The sequence below is a fragment of the Epinephelus lanceolatus genome, chromosome 22 (genome assembly GCF_041903045.1).
Source record: "Epinephelus lanceolatus isolate andai-2023 chromosome 22, ASM4190304v1, whole genome shotgun sequence".
NCBI classification, from domain to species: domain Eukaryota; kingdom Metazoa; phylum Chordata; class Actinopteri; order Perciformes; family Serranidae; genus Epinephelus; species Epinephelus lanceolatus.
In genome coordinates this window covers 28,682,492-28,701,295 of record NC_135755.1, presented here as the reverse complement: position 1 = coordinate 28,701,295, position 18,804 = coordinate 28,682,492, and the positions used below count along the sequence as shown (strand labels likewise).

General features: G+C 44.5%; 1 protein-coding gene across 1 annotated transcript; it reads right to left on the bottom strand.

The window, feature by feature from the left end:
• Positions 1-314: 314 nt before the first annotated feature.
• LOC144459685 (up-regulator of cell proliferation-like) lies at positions 315-6,288 on the bottom strand. The gene is made up of 4 exons (XM_078164129.1): positions 6,268-6,288; positions 5,707-5,938; positions 5,212-5,472; positions 315-1,981 (listed from the first exon to the last, which is right to left on the bottom strand). Exons 1-4 carry the CDS (start codon positions 6,286-6,288, stop codon positions 324-326), a joined length of 2,172 nt encoding a protein of 723 aa, XP_078020255.1. The 3' UTR covers positions 315-323.
• Between the last annotated feature and the right edge of the window lie 12,516 nt (positions 6,289-18,804).

Below are 18,804 nucleotides of genomic sequence, written 5' to 3'. Positions count from 1 at the left end.
ACCATGAAGTCACAATTGAGGACTTTTTTAACATCTTCATTGATTCTGATGAGCAACATAAAGGCACCTCGAGTGCATCGCCCACTGCTGACTGCAAACTGCACTCCAAACATGGTGTTGAGGAGAGTAGACTTTCCTGTGCTCTGAACTCCAAGAACTGTGACCACCAGTATCTTGTTCTTAGGAGACACCAAGCCATTGAGCTGAGAGAGGACGTCACTCACCCATCTGAGAGGTATGTTGGAGGCATCTCCATCTACAAGCTCAAGGGGAAATCCATCAAGTAACAATTCTGCACATAGTTTGGGCAGATGTTGTAACCGTTAACGTGATGGGTGTGTTTCTTGACGAGACAGTGAAGTCTCATAGATCTGACCCATTTCACGGAAGAAGTGTTCAGTCCCCAGTGAGCTGTTGGAGAGTTGTCTGTCAATTTCTTTGATCTCCTCTTTGTTCTCAGATTTTTTGCATTTCTTTTTGTACTGTTCTCGGAGGCCAGACAGTTTTCCTCGAGATATGTTATCAAGGTTCATTCGCATCCATTTCAGGAAATAGCACCTCTCTACCCCTGGGCTTGATATTGCGTTGATAAAACATGTCATTGCATTTGACATGTCACAAGAGTTCTGTTTATCCCTAAGTTCTGTTTTCTGTATCTCAAGGTCACTTTTGTACTTTTCTACGTTCTGGGACCCAACATTTTGGAGCCGAAATTGTTCCTTTTCTAAGCGAGTCAGTTCCTTCCATATTTGGCCTTGCAAGGGTAGCTGAGTGTCTTTGTATGTAAGGATGTCTTGAATTTCTGCAGTAATGGCATCTGCATTTTTCTTGGCAGTCTGGCACTCTGAAGAGTCTTCATCAACCAAGATTCCCAGTTTATGGGCAATGTCAGCCATCTGCTCAATCTGCATCTTCATCTTTGAGTTCTCAACTACATTGTTGACTGTTCTCTGCAAGTTTTTGACAAAGTCTGCATCATTCATCTGCTTAGTCTTTAAAAGGATGTTGCTGTTGTTCAAGCCCAACTTGGTTGCCATCTTTTTTACAGCATCTAAACTGAAGTGCTTACTTTGATGGTTACCTACCAAAAAGATCTGTGCCTTGTGGTGTTGGTTGGTGAGCAGCTCGCACTCAGAGTCCAAATTGTCAAAGAACACAAAAACTGCTGCTGATGTCTGACACAAAAAAGAAAATTGTGTTTCAAATGAGGCAATGTCTCCATGAAGGTTAGCTACAGCTACTGGCTCACTGAAAATATCCATGTTTTTGTTCCCACAAGGAAGGTACCAAGTCATTTCAACCAGTCCATTGGATATTCTCCTTGGACTGTCACCACACTCCATGTTACAGTGAACAAAGGTATCATGGTACTGCTGAGAATTGCTCAGAAGCTTATTGAGGATCTCTGACTTGGACAGGGAGCACTCACCCAGTCTCACAAAAGATATCATTGGAAGTTCAGAGAAAACAATTCTTTGTCCAATGAAGCCCTTGGACTCTGAAAGTGACTGAGGTCTGTACCTTTTAACAATGTCTCTCATGGCCCAAAGCATGAGTGTGCACTGCTTTGTGTCACAATTGGGAACCAACAGAGGCACAGAAAACTGACACATAGACATTTTGAGTGCCATTTCTTGTTGTACAAAAGCATCAGAACACAGAAAGAGTGCAGTGATTATGTCAAGGGGGTTTAACATGTCATCTGAATGTTGGCTGTCAAATTGATCATTAAGATCTAACTCTGTATTCCCTGATGGATCATCACAATATGACTCACATGCAGATGTACATTTCATATTCCTGGCTGTCACATTAACCATCATCAGTTTCTTCAGAAAATACCATGGAAGATCTGAATTACACTTGATGGATTCATCAGAGATGGTCCTCTCGTCAATCTGAAGTATTGTGTTCAGGGATAGCTTCTCTGTGTAGTGCTGCTCCAACCCCAAATCCTTCAAAAAGCTCTGTAGGTGTGTCTCTGTAGACATGAAAACATCGAATATTAAGCCCATGATTGATTACATTTTGATCTGAGGACTAAGTATTAGACTTTATGTCAAGGTAGCTGACAAAATCAACACTACCCTAATGGGTGTCTTTTTTTCTGTTTCTTTGGACAGAGCTTAATCCAGAAGAGGCTTCTTGTACCTGCTCAAGCCAGGGTCTACTACAATGACCTCTCTCTGAAGTTTTGTTGCTGAGTTTTTATACCATGCACCTTTAGTGTTTTTACATTAGCTTTGTTTGGGCCTTCCCCTACCAACTTAAAGCAGTGTTTCTCAAATAGGGGTGCCCCAAGGCTACTTTGGAGTACTGCAGCAGCTTTGTGAGATGTTTTTTTTTTTTAAATGAAGTTTAAAAATATTGGTCTTTAGTTACTTTCTGTACTCCAAGACAACAAACTCTTTTCCACATTCCTCTCTCCAACTCTCAATAACATTTCCACACTTGTCTTCCTGCAACAAGTCACCTCTTGTGACTCCGCAAACTCCACATATGGTTGCAAGGTTGTTGTTTTGTAGATAAGGGTAAGGGTAAGATAAGGGTTTCCTCAATCTCAGAGCTGGCCCGATATGAAAGCAAACTAAGCAGCTGCTTAGGGCCCTGTGGCGAGCACAGGAGCCCCAGAAGCGCTTGAAATGTCCCACAAACAGAACTGGGTGGCCATATGTTAATGACACAAGTTGCATAGGCCACAGGAGTGAACTGTGGGAACAGCAACCAGCTAAACTGTGTTCTCTCTTCTCCAAGTTTGATGTCAGAAAAATACAATAACAATAAGTTTATGTGTTAGCTTGCTGTGTAAGTGTCTAGCCCGTCTATCTGTCTTGCTAACTAGCTGGGCAGTGCATCTCTCGGTCTGGCTGTATCTTGTTTACGAGTCAACTCCAGGGCTGTGTTCTGTGACTGACAAAAGTGAGAGTGAAACATCTGATAAACTCCAACAGGTAACTGTTTATGAACTGCAACTCGGAAAAGATAACTGCGTGGCATGTGAACCTGTGTTCATCTGCGTTCATCTGCGTTCATCTGTGCATGCCTGAAATAAAACTCACTTCCCAGTTGCAGCCTCTGTGATTAGTCCAGACAAATATGAGGTGATAGCACTCCTCACGGCCACACATAATTTTAAAACAAGACTATGATTATCTAGTCTCAGTCAAGGTTTAGTTACAACTCTGGATTAATGCAAGATGGAAAGCAATGGAATAAATATTGATTATTGATTAAATATTGAATTTAAACTGTTGAATAGTTGGGCATACTGGGCAATAAGGATGCGCATCTCCCTAATAACCATCAAGTATTCAGCCAAGCTATAGCAATACTAGTTTTATATTTGAAAATGTGGGTCAATAAAAAGGAAATCTGGAGGAATAGTAGTAATAGTAATAAGCGCTCATGCTGGTGGCTGACATAATGCGGACACGTCTGTTTCAAACAATAGCGGCTCGCTGGCAATATTCAATCTCGATCTCATACAGTTAAGCAGTAAGCTAAAACCTGTTTCTGAAAACATTTTAGGCAAGAAATAGGCAACTCAGAATCTTGGTTTATATTTGATCAACACTGCTTAATTTTACCGTTGGATCTCAGTTTCTTTGGCCTCGATTGGTCCCTTTCAGTTTGCCTATAGACCACACAGGGGCACAGAAGATGCAACTGTCACCCTTGTGGATCATATAGCTAAACATTTGCAACAACCAAAATCATTTGCCCGTGTTCTTTTTATTGATTTTAGCTCTGCTTTTAACACAATGCAAATTGACATTCTTTTACAACGACTTTTTATGATGAATGTAAATGGTGGGCTCATTCACTGGATCAGAAGTTTTTTAACTGACCGCCCTCAAAGAGTTTTAATGAATGGGGTCTACTCGGATGAGCTTGTTTTAAATACTGGAGCACCACAAGGCTGTGTGTTGTCGCCTTTGTTGTTTTCAATTTACACAAATATCATGACTGTGAATTGTAGCAATGTTAAGTTATTTAAATATGCTGATGACATGGCCTTTGTTGGACTTGTAACAGAAAATAATATCACACATGAGGATGCCTATTTTAAACAGGTCTCCCTCCTGCAGGACTGGTGTCAGGCCAGTAATCTGGAAATTAACGTGGCCAAAACTAAAGAACTCATAGTACAAACAAAAAAGGGAGCTAGTAGCATCGCTCCTGCTGTACTTAACAACCAGACTGTGGAGGTAGTGGACCATTTTAAATATTTAGGCACTATTATTGACCAAAAGTTTTAATGAAAACTCAGAAATTGGTTTTAAGAGAGCAAATCAGCGACTGTTTTTAATAAGGAAGTTGAAGAGCTTTGGTGTAAGTCAACATATACTTGAAACGGCATACAGAGGCCTGGTTGAAAGTGTACTGCAGTTCAACATAACTGCCTGGTACGGCAATTTGAGTGCGAAGCACAAAAACAAGCTCTCCACTATTGTCAAGGTTGCAGGGAAAGTGGTTGGTAAGCCCCAACAACACCTCTGTGAGGTATTTAACAGGGCAATAGGTAGGAAGGCCAGACAGATATCTGGAAATGCCCACTTCCTGTTCACAAATTCTCACTATTGCAGCTAAAAACAGCTAAAAACTAAAATATGTTTCTAAAAACATTGAAGGGGAGAAATAGGCAATGCAGTAACATAATCTTGAGATATATTCGTTCGGCACTGCCTATTCTTACTCTCAGATTTCAGTCCGAGTTTGAGAGAGAGGAAGGGGCAGGTCTGTGTCTTGATCTGCTTCTACTTTTGTGTCTGCTGGGGTCTGGGGATAATAGACAAATACTGTATTTACTCTAGTCTATTTATAGTGTTGCTGCAAACAGGTCCCAGTTTAGTCTTTACGTGCTTATTTGTACATTATGAGTGCCTAGACTACAACACACATTAGTTGGTTTAATGCCATGTAAAGTGGAAAAATGTTACTTTGAGGACGGCCCCCAAAGCATATCCACTTATGGCCCCCAAAAGTCTAGGGCCGGCCCTGCTCACCCTTTATTTTACAGTCCCACTAAAGCCCTGCTTGTGACATTGTTGGTACATGCCATTAAGGTATTACACACTGTCAGGAAAAAAGTTTTGAACACACTGTGTCTGGCAGTCTTACTGAATTAAATGACAATAATTTTATGTCTTTACAAGCCCACTTTATCCTGAAAGAAGCTTTTTGTTGCCATTATGATTTTATTTGACTTACTTGTGGTGGCAGCTGTTACAGCTGGCTTGCTTCGTCTTCCATTCCTAAGTTGTGCAGAAACCTGCAGGGAGTAACACACCCCTGGCTTCAGGTTGCTGAAAGTCTGGTTGTTTGCGTCTGTTGTCAACACTTGTTCAGTTTCTCCCTCGCTGCAACAGGTCACAGTGTAGCTCTCCACTTCACCAGCAGGTGGGTCCCAACTCAGAGACACTGACTCACTGCTTATCTGGTCAACTGTAATCTTTGCAGGAGGGCTGGGCTCTGTGGGAACAATGTAATAGTTTCATTGGTGAAACTTCAACTTCTGTTAATGTATGCTGTTTGACTGCCGAGTTAAAGAGGTGTGGTAAAAGACAACACGATATATAGCCTAATCATGTGAACTAACCTTTATAACATACAATGAGAGCATACCTTATTGTAGGAAGCATATTTGTGAAGTGTAAAATGTGCTGTAACTTTTTTTTTTCTTTTTTTTCCTTTTGACAGATTTACCTGTGAAGACAGATAGTGAGGTTGCTTTGCTTTGATTTCCATTATCAGCAATCCTTATGATGCTGAAAGTATACTCAGTCCCAGGATTCAGTCCCTCAACCGTCACAGTGCTGGAGTCCTCTCTGATCAAACTGCTCCTCTGTATGGAGGAGTAATCTATTTGCAGTTTATACCTAACAGGTCTCAGTGAGTGAAAAGCCAAGAGAAACAGTCTCCTGGTCAGCACTGAGAACTGTTACATCTCCTGGTGGAGGAACGTCTGTCACAAGAGAAGAGAGGTACATCTCAGTATCTGTACATCACATTATGTATTCAGACATAAATTGGATCCATTATGAACAGTCACACATACAGTCAGACTGTGGTGCTGGTGTAGTGTTCTCTCTGTCCTGACTGTATGGGTCAAGGAAGGAGTCGGGTACATCATAGAACTCCTTGGTAATGGAGAAGAATATATTTAAATTCAAAGTGTAGTGAATCAACTCATATTCATTCCATTCAATAGCTGAAAGGACAACATATATTTGGCTTAAGTTAAAAGTTGCAAAACAAGATGTTTACCTCTTCATCAGAGTTATCCATTGTAGGTACACTCTCAGCCATCCCACACTTGCTCCAGATTATTCAAACTGCTTCTTACTGAAAGTTATAGAAATGAACCCTGTTATCAACATCTTCTCCAACAGTTATCCATATTAGACATGAATCACACAGCTAAGTGTACTCTGCAAACTGTCAGACTACAATATAGAATAAAACAAAAACAAACAACAAAAATGAGTTGTGCTACTGTCTCAGGCTATGGAAAGCCTACATCATTTCAGGAATTTAAAAGAGGGCAAAAAGTCACAAGAAAAGACGTCATTACCTACCTTTGCAGATTATCCATGGTAAAAAGAAATAGCTGTTATTTCATCAAGTAGGTTTTTTTATTCACTGTATATGCAATATTCTGTTATAGGTTAAGTATTTGTCCTGAGGACAGAGCTCTGCACTTTCCTGGCAATGCAGTAACCTACTGTGGGTGTCTCCTTTTATTCTGCGAGTGAAGTTACTTTCACTTTTGATTCCCAGAATAGTAAATGATTATCTGGTTTCCAGTAATGACTGACTTGTGTTTTCATATTTGTGGGTGGGATATTTGGAATTTCTTTTAGCAAGGGCTAGCAACATGGCTATAGATATGGCACTGCCTGTCTGTGCACCCACCACTATGATCCAGACTAAAATATCTATAACTATTGGATAGATTGGAACATTTTTGCACAGATATTCAAGGTCCACAAAGCATGGATCCTTAATCACTTTGGTGATCTCCCAGAAATTACTTTTTGCACCACAAGCAGGTGAACATTTTTGGTTTTTAGTCACATCTCAGCAACTAAAGAATGCAATGCAAATGTTGCACTTAGAAAATTTTAGCATACTGACCAGCGCTCAGAAAGTAAAGATATTTGAGCTTGAGCTTTTCTGAGTTTATCTGCACAGGTTAAAATCAAATAACGACACAGACATAGAGGAATAATTACCCAAAATAAATTGAAAAGGATGTCACTTTGAGGGAGCAATATTTGAAGCTACATTAGTACCAATATTTATAAAGTGATAAAACTTATCTAACCAACCTATTTTAGGTGGATAAGTAAGATTTTTACTGCTATAACACAAAAATGAATAAATAAATATAAATGTACTTGTAGTTTGTCTTTCATTTTTGCTAAATGATTACATTCCAGGTAGCTTTAATGTGTAATTAACACTGCTTTAGCCTGTTACTGAGATACATCTTTTTTGCTAGTCTTAAAACCTTAAGTGGAGGAGGGGGCGGCTAACGTGGCTATACAGCCCAAACAGCTGGACAGTCTGACTCTGGATGACATGAAGGAGCACGTGAAGTAGATAAAGAAGGGGGTGTCATTGAAGGAGCCTCGTGCTGTGAGCTCTCAGAGCATTACCCTCCACCAGCCAGCGTCTCAACACCAACGTGCTGCATAAAGCCATCTTTGGCTTCTTCACCAACAACACGTCCACCAGAGACTTCCTGCTGGGCTTCCTGGAGGAGCCAATGGAGAGGGCAGATGGAGACGTCCAGTTTTGTCCAAGGACCGCTAAATCAGGTTTTACTTATAGGCTTTACATAAACCATGATTTAGAGGGCTGGGATTTCTTATTTGTATTTTGTACAGTATAGTGTCTTGTTTGCTAGGTGTAAACCAGAGCTTAATAAAATGCTGCCCACTGTAACTCACTGTGTCTTCAAAAAGAATGCAAGGTGAATTGGCACCCACAGTCAATTAGATGAAGCAATTAGATGCACATTCACCCAGTGCATTCAATGTGATACAAAGATAGATTGCAGTGAATTAAAAAAAAAAAAAAATACAGACAGTGGTACATTGCCACTGCTAGATTTAAAAAGACAGACGTATGAATACAGGGGATCTAACCGGGCTCTCTGCGGTGTTGGGTAAGAAATGTGCCACCCATGCTTCCACTGAGTTTTTCTAAAAAAAAAATTTGCGACAGAGAAACTCTTTTCCCTTTGACTGCTGTCACATAGGCTCATCAGAGTAGCCACACCTGTGCCGAATGTGAGGTTACATATAAAGCACTCTACACAGAAACAAAGGGGAGAAATGAAGGAGTTTGCATACACAGTACTTGAACTTTGCCACTCTTCTTTTATTAAACCAGGAGAAGTCACTTTGATTCCCAGAAACAGTAGATAATTATAGTTTCCAGTAAAACAAAACTCATTCGTCTGGCCACACAGTGGCGGTTATTTAGATATAGTGGGGTGAGTGTATGGATTTTAGATGTATCAAGCCAGATGTACCAACACTGGGAATTTAACCTGGGCTCTCTGCAGTAGTGTTGTATATTGCTGCTCTTTCTGTCCCTCCTCTCCAGCCACATTCCCCTTTCCCCAGGCCTTGTATTGCCATTTTTTGCTTGTTTGCATCAAAGTTGGATTTTTTCTACCAGCCGTGTGAACAAACATGCCCTCTGTCATTCCTTCAGCAGCCTCTTTGAAAAGGTCATCTTTGCAATATTCAATTGCATATTGCATATTCTATGCATATTCAGTGTGTGAATGTTTATAGTTAATGTGTTTCTTTTTCCGACCAGAAATGTGGGCTTTTCTTTTGAGCATGCATCTCTACCCCACTCTTGCAAGCTGCCCACCACACCCCCATTGTACTGATTTTGAATTAAAGCGGGCCATCAATGCATGAGGTAACTATCAGCATTATGCAGTCAAATTAAATCTGTGTAAGTACACTGCCTCAGTGTGGCTGAGAGATGTATCTATATTTTTTTTAATTTAGTAAGTAGCCACAATAAAACACACAGGTTTGACCCTTAGATGTCAAACAAACTCAGGAGTATCACAATCTAGTTTACAGCCCAGTTCTTGCACAATGTTGTGTAATGCTCCACAAAGAACACATCTCCTTGAGAGATATCAACCTGAAGCTTACAGAGGACCTGTCTCCAGCAGACACACAGAGAAGAAGCACATTTTGACCCGCAGTAGAAAAATTAAAAAAAAAAAAGCAAGCAAAGAAAGCTGGCGAAATAACCACCTTTTTATTCATTATTGTATCCAGTTTCTGCTGTGAGTCAGTAGGTGTGTTGGAGCCGGACACATTTAAAACAGTTTGCACGGTTGAAATCGTAGATCAGTTGAAAGTCTCTGCTAAGGGACCATATGATTTTTTTGTTCTTAAGGGAAGGTCTTTTATTTTTTTGTTCTTACTCCATAAGTCTGTTTAAGTCCCCTTTCCCTTGCAAGATTTATTATTTTAAAAATAGATCAGCTAGTTACATTACAAAGGCTGCTGTCATGTGCACCATGGGTCATAAAGGTGAGTTTTCCTGGTTCAGACCAGTCCTGGAGAGAGTCCATCCCTCCACTGGTTCCAGAGCCAGTGCTGCACATAGCGTTGTGTTACAGGGCGGCAGCAAGGACCCAAGTGCGGACAGACAGTGAAACAGTTTGAGTCCAAAAGGTTTATTTTAGCTCTCTGGGTGAGGGGGTTTGGGTCCAGAGCGTCTGAGGAGGGGGCAGGCTGAGTGGGGAGTAGGCTGGAGCGTCCGAGGTGAGGGCAGGTGGAGCAGAGCGGACCGGAGAGCAGAGCAGGCTGGTTGGATACTGGAAACACAGGAAAACAGGATTACAGACAAAGTTTTAAGTCAGGGATTCAACTAGAGGCTAGAGTCGAGCTGTATACTGACTTAACAGTGGCTACGATCTGGCAGCGTGGATGTGGCAGGGCTGAGTACAAGTAGGCAGTTGATTGCAGAATGAGATGCGGCTGGTGGTGCTCTGCTCAGTCTCCGGCACACCTGTAACCACTCTGCTCACCACACCCACATACACACACACACACTCAAGCAGCAGATGTAACAGTACCCCCCCTCCTACGGGCACCACCTGGTGCCCGACCGGGCCTGTCAGGGTGAAGGGCGTGGAACTCCCGAACGAGGGCAGGGTCCAAGATGAGTCGACGAGGAACCCAGGAGCGCTCCTCAGGTCCATAGCCCTCCCAATCCACCAGGTATTGCAGACCCCGTCCCCTGCGTCGAACGTCCAATAGCCGCCGGATCGTGTAGGCAGGGTGGTCATCAATCAACCGAGGAGGAGGAGGAGCTGCTATGGGGGGACACAGAGGACTCGAACGGACAGGCTTGATTTGGGATACATGAAAGGTAGGATGAACACGGAGGGATGCAGGGAGCTTTAACCGGACTGCAGAAGGGTTAATAACACTGTCAATCACAAACGGTCCAATGAAACGTGGGGATAGTTTCCGAGACTCCACCCTCAAAGGAATGTCCCGAGAAGACAGCCATACCTCTTGCCCAGGGGTGTAAGCAGGAGCCACAGCACGGTGACGATCGGCACAGGTCCGGGCCCTATTGGAGGCACGCAGAAGCGCTGCCCTAGCCCTCCTCCATGTGAGGCGGCAGCGGCGCAGATGGTCCTGAACTGAGGGCACGGCCACGTCCTCTTCCTGATTTGGAAACAGGGGGGGTTGGTAACCAAGACAACATTCAAATGGTGTCATACCCAAAGAGGCGTTGGTGAGGGAGTTATGGGCGTACTCCACCCATGGCAGCTCAGAACTCCACCGGGAAGGATTCGCCGAAACCACACAGCGTAGAGCTACCTCCAGTTCCTGGTTTGCTCGCTCGGTCTGGCCGTTGGTCTGTGGATGAAACCCAGAGGACAGACTAACAGAACACCCAAGAGCAGAGCAGAAAGCTTTCCATACTTGTGAAATGAACTGGGGACCTCTGTCTGACACAACATCAACGGGAATTCCATGTAAACGAAACACATTAGAGACCAGAGGGTCTGCCGTCTCCCTGGAGGATGGGAGCTTGGGTAGGGGTATGAAATGAGCAGACTTAGAAAATCTGTCAATAATAGTCAAGATGACCATGTTACCATTAGAGGGGGGCAGGCCGGTGACAAAATCCAAGGCGATGTGTGACCAAGGACGACTGGGTACAGGCAGGGGGCGGAGTAGGCCCGAGGTGGGTTGTGTAGATGTCTTGTTCCTGGCACAGACCGAGCAAGCAGTGACGAAGTCCCTGGTGTCCCTGTCCATGGTCGGCCACCAAAAGTGCTGACGGAGGAAGGCCAAGGTACGACCCACCCCAGGGTGACAGGTGGGTCTGGTTGAATGGGCCCACTGGAGGACTTCAGAGCGGACAGAATCTGGGACAAAAAGAGAGTTAGGGGGACCATTTCCTGGATCAGGTTGAGTTTGCTGGGCCAGGCGGACACGTGACTCAATGTCCCAGGTCACAGAAGTAACGATGCAGGATGGGGGCAGGATGGGATCCGATGCAGGTGGTGAGTCAGCCGTGAACTGACGGGACAGGGCATCCGGCTTGGTGTTTCTGGAGCCAGGACGATAAGTCAGAGTGAGATTGAACCTTCCAAAAAACAGGGCCCACCTGGCTTGTCGGGAGTTTAGCCGCTTAGCCGTCTGGATGTAGGCTAGATTCTTATGGTCCGTCCACACAATGAATGGTAGTTTGGCTCCTTCCAACCAATGACGCCATTCCTCGAGTGCCAGTTTTACAGCCAGAAGTTCTCTGTTGCCGACATCATAGTTTCTCTCAGTGGAAGACAGCTTGTGGGAGTAGAAAGCACAAGGATGCAGTTTATGGTCAGTGGGAGATCGCTGAGAAAGAATGGCTCCTACCCCAGTCTCAGAAGCATCCACCTCCACAACAAACTGAAGCTCAGGATCAACTTGGGTGAGAACAGGGGCTGAGGTAAAGCGGCACTTGAGTTCCTGGAAAGCAGTCTCAGCCTCAGCAGTCCAATGGAACGGATGGGAGGTGGAGGTCAGAGCAGTGAGGGGAGCTGCCAGGCGACTATAGTTCTTTATGAAACGCCGGTAGAAATTGGCAAACCCCAAAAACCGCTGTAACTGCTTCCGGGTTGTGGGTGCAGGCCACTCCAAAACTGCCTCGACCTTAGCTGGATCCATTTTCACCTGCCCCTGTGTGATGACATAGCCCAAAAAGGACACAGTGGAAGCATGGAATTCACATTTAACAGACTTGACAAATAATTTGTTCTCCAAAAGGCGCTGGAGTACCTGACGGACATGCCGCTGGTGAGTGTCTAGGTCTGGCGAGAAGATGAGAATGTCATCCAGATAAACAAAGATGAACCGTCCGATCATGTCCCTGAGCACGTCGTTGATGAAAGCTTGAAAAACAGCTGGAGCATTCGTCAGCCCAAAAGGCATAACCAAATATTCAAAATGGCCAAGGGGTGTGTTAAAGGCCGTCTTCCACTCATCCCCCTCCCTGACACGGATGAGATGGTATGCGTTACGCAGGTCCAGCTTGGTGAAGATCTTGGCTCCATGAAGAGGGGAAAAAGCGGAATCGATTAATGGCAGAGGATATGTATTCTTGATAGTACTGTTGTTTAACCCCCGGAAATCAATACAAGGTCGGAGTGTACCGTCTTTCTTCCCCACAAAGAAAAACCCAGCACCCACCGGAGAGGATGAAGGCCTGATGATGCCTGCAGCCAAGGAGTCCCGGATGTAAACCTCCATAGCCTCCCGCTCAGGACGAGAGAGGTTGTACAGGCGGCTGCTGGGATGCGGTGCTCCAGGCTGCAGGTTAATGGCGCAGTCATACGGCCGATGGGGTGGTAACGACAGTGCATGATGTTTACTGAACACAGGGGCCAAGTCATGATAAACTGGGGGTACTGAAGTCAGATCAGGTGGTTCAGGGACAGACAGGGGCAAATACGAGGCAGGTGCAGGAGCAGAATGCAAACAGTTAGCATGACAGAAATTGCTCCAGGAGATTACCTTTCCAGCAGACCAGTCGATTTGAGGGTTGTGTAGTTTCAACCAGGGATGGCCGAGGACCAGAGGAGAGCTTGGGCAGTCAATGATATGAAAGCTAATCATCTCCTGATGATTACCTGAGACTCTGAGGAGGATGGGCACAGTTCTGTTAGTCACACAAGCAAGTAATTTTCCATTGAGAGCGCTGGCATTGATAGGTGAATCTAGCGGTACAGTGTCTAATGCCAACTGAGCAACGATATTACTGTCCAAAAAACTCTCATCAGCCCCTGAATCAATGAGAGCATTAAGGGGTAGTGACTGGTTCTGCCACCAGAGGGAGGCATTGAGCTGGGGTCTGGAAGGAGACTGACAGATTGTCTGACTCAGCAGCATCTCCCCCACTACTGCTGAGCCGGCCCTTTTCCTGGACGGAGAGGACAGGTGAGGAGAAAATGGCCGGACTGACCACAATACAGGCAACTTTTAGCAGTAATCCGGCGCTGCTTCTCCTCTGGAGAGAGTTTGGCTCGACCCAGTTGCATGGGCTCGGGATCTGGAAGACACTGAGGGACAGAGGCAGTCGGAGGAGACAAACGAGGTAAGGTAGAAGGTGTAATGGGAGGAGCTACCTTACCTGTTTTCTCCCTCCGACGCTCACGGATGCGGTTGTCGATACGGATGGCCAAAGCAATGACATCATCCAGTCCCTCGGGCTCCGGGTGAGACACCAACTCGTCTTTGATGTTTTCATTTAGACCGTTCTGAAAGGCCCCCTGGAGCGCTTCCTCGTTCCAGCCGCTCTCAGCGGCGAGACAGCGAAACTGGATGGCGAATTCCGCAACGGAGCAGGTGCCCTGACGGATGGATAAAAGTCTTTTGGTGGCGTCCCTCCCGCGGACAGGATGATCAAAAATCTTCTTCATTTCTGAAGAGAAATCGGAGTAGGAGGAAACGAGTGGAGACTGCTTCTCCCATACCGCCGTAGCCCAGCTGCGTGCAGAACCCCGGAGACAGCCCATCAGGTAAGCCACTTTGGCTCGGTCAGAAGCATAGGAGCTAGGCTGTTGGTCAAAAACAACCGCACACTGCATCAAAAAGTCTCTACAAGTTCCTAGGTTGCCATCATAGGGTTCGGGAGGGGGCACATGGGGTTCACGGGTTGGAGGTGGGTTGCCGCCGGCTGGCAGTGGAGGACTGGGAGGAGGGTTCTGGGCTGAGAGTTGCATTTGAAGATTTACCAGAGTCTGTGAAATCTCGGTTACTCGAGCCATGAGCGCTTGCAAAACCTCACTATGTTGTCCCAGGAGAGTGCCCTGTCCAGTGAGTGTATGGCGGAGGGCATCAGAGCCTTGGTCCGCTTGGTCCATCGTGGCCAGATCGTACTGTTACGGGGCGGCAGCAAGGACCCAAGTGCGGACAGACAGTGAAACAGTTTGAGTCCAAAAGGTTTATTTTAGCTCTCTGGGTGAGGGGGTTTGGGTCCAGAGTGTCTGAGGAGGGGGCAGGCTGAGTGGGGAGTAGGCTGGACCGTCCGAGGTGAGGGCAGGTGGAGCAGAGCGGACCGGAGAGCAGAGCAGGCTGGTTGGATACTGGAAACACAGGAAAACAGGATTACAGACAAAGTTTTAAGTCAGGGATTCAACTAGAGGCTAGAGTCGAGCTGTATACTGACTTAACAGTGGCTACGATCTGGCAGCGTGGATGTGGCAGGGCTGAGTACAAGTAGGCAGTTGATTGCAGAATGAGATGCGGCTGGTGGTGCTCTGCTCAGTCTCCGGCACACCTGTAACCACTCTGCTCACCACACCCACACACACACACACACTCAAGCAGCAGATATAACAGCGTTGAGCACAACTAGTTGGTACCATTCTACTTTCCACACTTACTCTGGTTTCGCAACCACAAAAGACGTGATGTTCCATATCCTCAGAGCCAGTTCACAGCGCCAGGGGTCAGCACACCTAGCTCTCTGTCTTTACCTGCTGCCCAGCAACCAGTGCCTCAGGCAAGGTGCTGCAGCTCTGGTATTGCAGATTCATCCAGGGTCTGAGTACTGTTAACAAGTTATTAAGTACTGTCACATACAAACATTCAGTGGCGCCCCCCAGGGGGAAGCCAGGAGGGGCCACAGCCCCATTGATGCAGTTGCTGGTCCTCCCTGGCCAAAAGGGGGAAGACTGACATTACAGTCTTTCAGAGGCTGTTGTGTGCTCATTTTAAGCTCGATATTGGTATCCTAAATGGTATCCTTAATTGAATATCTTCGTCGGCTCAAGTTTCTGTTTATTCTGTGTTCAAATTAAGGTCATTACCAATGGTCACCGAGTGCTGCATTTGGGTCCAGTCACATCTGTTACAGATTACATTGTGTTACAGCTAAGAATGGTATTAGGTGGTTTCAAATACAAGACACCAGAGACAAACACATAGAAGGGCCTATGGTGGCCCTAAGGTAATGTAAAAAAAAAAAAAAAACAGGCCCTTTCAAGTAGATCCAGTGTTTGGTTTGTCTGTTCTGGGCTACTGTAGAAAGATGGCAGTGAAATGACCCGGAAGTATTTTTTAGTGGCCGCCATGATAAGTGCTGTTCGAATTCTCTAAACACGAAGGACAGGAGGTTCAATGCTTCCTTTCAGATCTCCTTTAGCATAGGATACATCAGACCTTCCTAAGCGATAGGAAAGGAGATAATTTAATCCCACAATGCTTTGCGGGAGCAATATTTAAAGCGACCGACCGTTCACGGAGAAAAACGAATAAACCCGAAGAAGTAGGAGAAGAGGAAGAACGAAAGAAGCAACAAAAGGAAAAGAAAAAGAACAACTGGCTCTCAACATGACTGAAAAGTCATGGAGATCACCATTTAAGTCACCGTTACATGAAGCTTTGCCCATCTCATGCCATAACTTGATAATATGCGTAATGTTATATGTTCCAAACTCTCAACAATATGTTAAACCCATGCGAACTATAAACGTCACGCTACTGTTGTAACATTACCCAGTTCAAGTTAATATTGTGGTGTAAGATATGCTCAGTGTGGATTAATCATGTCACTATTTGAGCATTGTTGAATCGCCAGCTTTTAGCAATATCATTAATTAATTTTTCTTCAGTCACAGATGCAGACATCTCTGCACTCATACGGGCATGTGTGCAGCTGGAGCACCTCTTCAGCGGGAGGCAGCTCTTTTTAGACTATTACGCAAATGAATTTCACCCAAACACTTTAGAATAAAGCCTCCCACATCCCCCCCCCCCCCCCCCCCCCCCCCCCAATCACAGAAAACCTGTCCATTTAGGCAGAAGATATACTGTTTATTGCACAGGTGCACCTTCATCCCTATGTATGCTCTTGTTATTTGTTCTTTTCTTTTTTTTCTGTGTTGTTATTGTCACTAATATAATGGAATCCTATATACACAATTAAAAAAATAAAATAAAAAATAACTTCAAGGCACAATCATGTCAACATTTCAAGGTGTTTACTGAGTTTTGTGGTCGTTTTTAAATTATTGTAAGCAAATGACAGATGATGATTCATTGGCATATTAACACAGAAGTTTGTGTTTCAAGAAAAAGGGATATGAAACGTTTTAATTTAGATGATGTTTTTAATTCAACATGTTTGCAATTTAAGAATGTACAGTAGTAGATTTGTAATTTGTAAGCCTAACATATTTGCCTCTCTTGCATACACTTGAACATTTGTCATAAATAATCACAATGATTCAGGAGAGTGAGTGTGAGCAACCATTTTCAGTGTTTCAGTTTTGTGACTGCCTATCTGCCTTTTTTACTCCAATTCAGACGTTGGTAATTAAGTCATATTTTTCACTGTGCTGTCTACGTTTATATAGCCTGCATGAAGCAACATGGTAAGTAGGCACGGGGCGGAGTATCTGAGATGCGCTTTTTGTAGTCCATCTAAATTAAACTGTAGTTTCACCACTGTCGACCTACGTCACTGACATCCGCCGTCGCATGATGACGTAGCCCAGCGTAAGTGCGGTTGGATTTTCTCAGCTCCGCGGTTCTCTTTTCCTAAGTCCTTATGAATTCTCCTACTCATCTTTCCTTGACCTCATGACGTTTCCCACTGAGGTCAAGGAATAGTGATTAGGAATAGACGACAGGAGGGACTTTCTGACCGCAGCCTCAGTCGAAATGGAAATGGACCTACTCCCTCATTCTGAGCTAACAAAGCACCATGGGCCTCATTCACTAATATCTGCGCAGAAATGTTCTTACTCTCCGCAAAAAATAAGTACTTGCGCAAAATCACCGTCGGATTCATGACACGTGCGTACCGGCCAATTTTGTTCTCACCACCGTGCGTATGTTAGTAAATCAGAACCATTCTAAATTGAAAGGCGCGTGTCCGCGATCTGGAATCAGCATACTACCACGCCCCCATTTCTCCATATAAGGAAACCGCTTGCCTAGAGTTGATTCATGAATGAAGGAAGCGGTTACACGAGGAGAGAAGTAGTAAATTTCACAGTTTGTTGGAAGCGATGGCGCCGGGTCTTACAGGAATGCCATGGGTCATTACAAGATTGTGGAGGACACAGCATGCCAGGATGATCTTGCACACCTTCTCAGGGGTATGAAGTAGTTTGCCACCGGCCGTATCTGATCCAAACACATCCAACGGCCCTTAAGCACGCCAAAAGTGCGCTCTACGGCGCGTGGGTGGGCATGTATGTTGTTGTAAAGTGGCTATTGCATGTTATTACAGTTCAAGGCCTGTAGAGGGAGCACTTGTATTTTGCATCTGATGATTATGCAGTGTGTCTATAGCAGTGACACAAGATGGTACCGACAGGTTGTGCCGTGTTATGATGTTACCTGAGAAGTCCTGCAAATAAAGTCAGCTCAACTGAAGAGATGTCTCCTTCCTTTAGTGGATATCCGACGATATCACATATGTTATTATAGCGCACCTCTTGAGGGGTTTCAGGGTTTGCGTATGGTGTCATCAGCCATGTTTTAAGGCCATATGCCCGGTCACCCAAACAATATAACATTTTAACATTAACGGAATAGAGACTTAGTGAAAATACTAACTTAAAACAACTGAAATAAAAGACTAGAACAAAAGATGCTCACCAACAAGCCATCCACTTCTCACAGCCCCTGCCTCCAAACGCATTCCCACTGTACTGTTTTGCAAAATAAATGAGTCGTGGGTGCCTCCTGGCCAGCGGGCCACAGCCTTAAGGATATGGCAGTCGGCATTACAGATCATCTGCACGTTGATGGAGTGATAGTTTTTCTGTTCATGTTATTGTTAATATTTTAATTGTCACAATGATGAGGGTGAACGTGTGTCAATTTCATGGTAATTTAATCCATTTGGCCAATATATTAATTATCTTAAAAAATGTTAATTAAATCTCTTTTTCATGAATGTGGTTTTATAGACTCTGCATGTACTTAAAAGGTATGTTTGCATTTTCTAAGTCAGTTCGGCCTTCCTCATTTGTGCGTATGCATGGTCTGAGGCAGTTCTAAATTTGTTCGCAGAGTAAGAACAAATTCGGGTAAGAAAAATTTGATGAATCCCGGATTTGTGCGTCAAACGATCGCACGCACAGTTTAAGCACAGATTTGTGCGTACGCACTGTTTGTGAATGAGGCCCAATGACTCTTAGTTTCAGGTGCTTGCACACTAATTGAAACATGATTAACAGATCTGTAATTCAGAGTTGAAGGTTACATTTCTCCTTGTTGTGGATTGTTGTAAACAGGT

Coding starts and splice junctions, on each gene's coding strand:
- LOC144459685 (XM_078164129.1), bottom strand. CDS start 6,288: ATGGATAACTCTGATGAAGAG. Junction 5,939..6,267: donor TGGATAACTCTGATGAAGAG/GTAAACATCTTG, acceptor GAGATGTAACAG/TTCTCAGTGCTGACCAGGAG. Junction 1,982..5,211: donor TGTAACAGCTGCCACCACAA/GTAAGTCAAATA, acceptor TCATGTCTACAG/AGACACACCTACAGAGCTTT.